This window comes from Sinocyclocheilus rhinocerous, unplaced genomic scaffold, assembly GCF_001515625.1.
Source record: "Sinocyclocheilus rhinocerous isolate Xijiao unplaced genomic scaffold, SAMN03320098_v1.1 scaffold2134, whole genome shotgun sequence".
Lineage (NCBI taxonomy): Eukaryota > Metazoa > Chordata > Actinopteri > Cypriniformes > Cyprinidae > Sinocyclocheilus > Sinocyclocheilus rhinocerous.
The window spans coordinates 191913-197000 of NW_015652303.1; the positions used below are offsets into that span (position 1 = coordinate 191913).

At 35.2% G+C, this 5088-nt stretch overlaps 1 protein-coding gene across 1 annotated transcript in view; it reads right to left on the reverse strand.

Moving 5' to 3' along the window:
• The window catches only part of arhgef38 (Rho guanine nucleotide exchange factor (GEF) 38), a 19551-nt gene that overhangs the window by 8726 nt on the left and 5737 nt on the right, over positions 1–5088 (reverse strand). Inside the window, exons 2-3 of the mRNA XM_016520563.1 lie at positions 3434–3693; positions 68–252 (exon numbers count right to left, since the gene is read on the reverse strand). Of these exons, the coding sequence (XP_016376049.1) occupies positions 68–252; positions 3434–3693 (445 nt within the window). The remainder of the gene's footprint in view (positions 1–67; positions 253–3433; positions 3694–5088) is intronic.

Consider the following 5088-nt stretch of genomic DNA (forward strand, 5'->3'; position numbering starts at 1 on the left):
TTTTTTTTTTTTTTTTTTGAGAGAGATACATCTCTACGGAAATATGGTTGTGGGACTGTGAACATGCCTGGGCTGCTCTTAAAGGAAGCAGAACCTCGCTTATGCAGAGCTCCAAGTCCTTCTGATAGTCTCCCTCTGTCCTAACCAGCTCCTCAATGACCTTTGACCTTTTTATCATCCTCCTGTGGCGGATCTCTTCTGGATCCATGGCTGGGGACGTGGGTGAGGAGAGATCATGGGGGGACATTTTCTCTGATGTGAGAAAGGAAAAAAAGAGACAAATTATGCTGTTTAGATTTATATACACAGTTAAATCCTGTTAAATTTACAGTAAAAAATATGGCAGCTGTGGTTGCCAGAAATTTACCATAAAAATATGGTGACAGCATTTTAGGTATTATGAAATAGCAATATTTTTTACAACTTATAACCCTGTATTTCATCAAGTGATATCATGTTAACAATGATATAATGTTACTTAAACTGCCAAAATCTGTTTTGTATCTTAAAATGTACTGATAACTATCATAATAATACAGGTTGTAAAACAGAAATCCACATGTTGAATCAAAATACCATCACGATAACACAAAAATAATGCAATAAACATTAACTATATAACAGAAAATGCAACATAAAACGTATGTTACTGATAACAAAAATGATTTAAAAAAAGGAATTCTGAGAATGTCTTTGTACTTCACTGTAAATGATACAGTTTTTATTTCCAAAAACCATTCATTTTAATATTTTTTATAGTAAAATTACATATAATGCAATGTTAAACCATTTACAGTTTTACATCACATACGGAATAGTATCTTACTGTTAACCAGGATTTTACTGTGGGATTTTTTATTTCTTTTTTGTAAAAATTACAAACAATTTTTAGTGTAAACTGGATTGGACAAACCAGGATTTAAAATATTTCTCTATTTTTTAAATAATAATTTAAAAAAATTATGTCTTGCTGCTGGCAATAAGAAAGTTGAACAAAGCAGGTATGTACTTTGGGAAGTGAGATGATTCTTTGTTTCCTGATCACCTCAATATGACACTTCCTCTTACAGAGAGAAACACAGAGAGGCTACTGGCAAAGGTGGGGCCAGTGTCATATTACTTTTTGTGATGCAATTGCTGTCTAGGCCTTATATCTTTTAGTACTTGCACATGCCAAAGATACAGTAGATTTAGTATTTAAACTGACTAATCATTAGACCAAATTTTTATAATTTCAGATGTAAATAAGGAAATGATTGCAATAATGCAAGGATTTTCCCTTGCATTACATGGTAATGACACTTCTAAAAAGATTCAATCCCACATTTTACACTTAAAGTTTAAAATTCAGTAACTTTAATTAACCAGGAAACAAAACTGTGACTTATTCTGTGTGGAAAAAAAAAAAAGAGTGCAGTGCAAAGACATAATTTGAGGAGCAAGTCTTAGACAAAGAGTTTGGTTATGACAATAGAGGAGTTGTATTTCACTCATCCCATTCACACAGAATCATATAACAAATCTCTGCCCTACAAATCACCATAACATGTTCCATTATTCAGAAGAGAGTGACACATGACACCCAACTCAAGCTAATACAGTGGATTTCCTCAAATGCTTCATCTGTAATAAATTATTCTCTAGTGAAGCTGCATTTGAACTGCCTAGACAATTTAGAATGGCAGAAAGGGAAATACAAAGCCTTTCACAAGACAGGCCGACTAATGGAAACTTGTGCCACACAGAACAGATCACATTTCTGCAGGAAAACGTGACCTGACTGAACTCAAGCTTGGAGATGTGCTGCGAGCTCTGTGTTAGTGTCGATTTAACTCCAGTGCCTTTGTATTGTATCGATAATGATTTGCCTATTTTATTTTCATTATTTTCAATCATTTGACAGCCTCAAGCAAGACTCTCATCCTACTCCCTCTGCTTGGTTTGACTCAATGACACAAAGTAAACATACAGGATGCAAACATAACTCACACACAAGTGGAACCTGCCCTGCAAGTGCCCATTAAGAGCTTGTGTCTCATGTGATCAAGTGTTTGCTTTAGACATTTCTTTTTCTTTTGGACAGACATGAAAATATCATATTTCAAACACATATACTAACTTGCTAAAACAATATTCTTTTTTCATGAATCTATTGTTTCATTGGTGTATGAATGATTTAGCACACTCAGTTTTTTGAGCACTTCCTGTTCAGGAACCTGTTCATTTCCTCAATGATGTCATCATATTTGACTTGAAATGTGCCATATGACATACAGCTGGCTGTCAAAGACATACTAAGAAATTTAAATATAAATATAAATAATATAAAATGGATTACAACACTGTGCTGAAATTATTTGCACATATTAATAACTAGGAGTAGTTCATTTGAATAACTAACATGTCTAGAATTTAAAAGTTATGAAAATTATTTTAAAGTCTGATTGCTAATGGATCTATATAAAACAAATGAACTAAAACTGCTGACATATTCCTTGTTGTCAGCGTTTCAGATATTCAGTACGTAAAATGGTTTGTTTGCTTTTCAGAGATATAGTTGTGAAGTCTCAGATATCTCCTTCACATGATTTGAATGAATGACAACTCATTTTGTTTATATAAAGGCTATTGTCTGCAAACTAAGACACTTGTATGACAAGACTGTCCACATATCTGCAAGATGTCCTCAATGTCATGACTTGGCTTTCCTGAACTGCTTCATTCCCTGTTCACTGGTTAAACTAGTTTTTTTTTTTTTAAGTGATGTCATTTTCAAGTTAAGATTATGATGACTCTGACATATCAGCGCGACCAGACTGTGACATGTTGTTCACAAGAAAATGAATGAATGAACAACTGTATATTTGTAACAATACTTATTTTTCAGTGAATTTAAGGCTCTAATAAAGCAAAAAGATTGCAATGTGGAATGAACTAACTAAAGATTAGTAGATACCTAGAAACGTCCTGATAAAGTAAACAACATAGGCACTGTGGCTAAGCTTGTTTACGACTGTTCCACAGCCATGTTCAGCACTGTGGCCGAGGTTCAGTTTGCATATGTGACATCAGTCCAGTGGGAATAGATCTTTTGCTGTAACGTAACAACGCAACAGGTGCTAAGCATCAGCACACATACATGCCCTCCTTTTACTTCACTGCATAACAAAGATCTAATGGAATTTGAGATGTGAGGCTTTACGAGAGTATGACTGGTATAAAACCAACTCTGTGCTAACCTGCTGCTCTGCAGGATGACAGAAAACATGGGTGACTATGTAAAAACGTGTTGCAGTTAGCATAACAACAGTCTTTATAAAGTTAGCACGGCTTTACTACAAAAATATTTGATGTTTAACCACTATAAGAGAGCACTGCTTCATACAAATTAGCTGAAAAGGCCATTAAATTTAGTTTGTGACAAAATAATTACCTTTAAGTTTAGCACTATACTCTGTCTTGTCAGAATGGCTCCTTCTCACCAAGGTTGCGATGCTGATGTCACCTTTGGAAGCGTCATCATCCACAATAGTATCGGTCTTCCTTCTTTCCAGGTATCTTATAAAAAGTCTGTTTCTCCTTTTGATGCCTTTATCCTTCTCTTTTTTCTCCCCCTTTTCATTCTCTCTGTCATTCCCACTGGCCTGGTTGGGATCCATGTTGACCCTTTTCTGCTCCCTCTTGTTTGGCTGTCTGGTGTAAAGGTGAAAGAGAGAGACAGAGAAGGGGAGAGTCTGGGAAGAGGAACAGGTGCCGTGTTGCTGCTATTGCTGTGTACACTAACTCCATGCAGGTAAACCCTCCCCCTCTGTTTCCGCGATACCTGCCTCAGGAGAGCTGTAGCCACACCTCCTTCACTTCTCTCTTTACAAAAAACACACATATGAAGCTAGAGATGAAGGAGTCTGGTCTACCTTAAGGTGAAGATAGATGGTATGAAATGGGATTCACACAGCGTAATATTTTGCAGAGTGACTTGAATTTGCAAGGTAGCATTTGCATACCAGTTGGACATGTGGAATACTGAGAGTCAGACCAGCAGCCAGCCAAGACACAAGAAATGAGTCTATCTATCTATCTATCTATCTACCAAGACACAAGAAATAAGTCTATCTATCTATCTATCTATCTATCTATCTATCTATCCATCCATCCATCCATCTCTCCGACTATCTATAACCACAAAGAAACTCATATCTGAAACATAGACTTTAATTTTGGTTGATAAGCATGCCTTCAAATTTTGGTTGTCATAAGTAAGTGAGAATCTAAACAAACACTTTAGATGGTTGAAAATGTGTGTGCCGATAAAGTTAATATTAAACAAGAAGGAGGGTCTGATGACTTAACTTTGAAGGGCATGACGAAGGTCGACATATCAAACAGGCCTGTAAAGTTTTCGATTTGTGTCAACATTTGCAAAGCACTACGACAACGCTGGTGTATATATCAACATTATAAGACCAAATGTGTAAACGCGGTCAAATATGTCATATGACTGTGGCCTTTCAAATATGATTTTTTTTTTAAATATTCTGGTTACTGTTTTAATAGATCAGATTTCCTATCAAATCTCAAATTGACTTTAATGAGAAATGGTTGTTGACTCATTTTAACTCTGACTACACTCTAAAAAATGCTGGGTTGTTTCAACCCAATTTTGGGTCAAATATGGACTAACCCAACTGTTGGGTTAAAAAGTTAATTTAAAAATGTAACCAAAATTTAACCCAACAGTTGGGTTAGTCCATATTTGACCCAAAATTGGGTTGAAACAACCCAGCATTTTTTAGAGTGTATGTACATGGGGAACAGGACTGTAAAATAAAGTGCTACCGATATTTTTGTATTGGTTTTCTGAAATGTTATGCGTAAATATGCTAATTATTGGCATTATCTAATTAAATGCAGACTAATTTGCATACATTTCCAGAATTTAAATCTTAACATTGGATAAAGCCAGGTTGAAAATTGTTGACATATTGCAGGTTTCTTCCAGAGAGGATTTTGAATTTCTAGAAAATCAGGAAATACTGTCAACAGGCAGAAAACAAATAAATTTTCACCATGTTTTTAGGAGTAAAATGT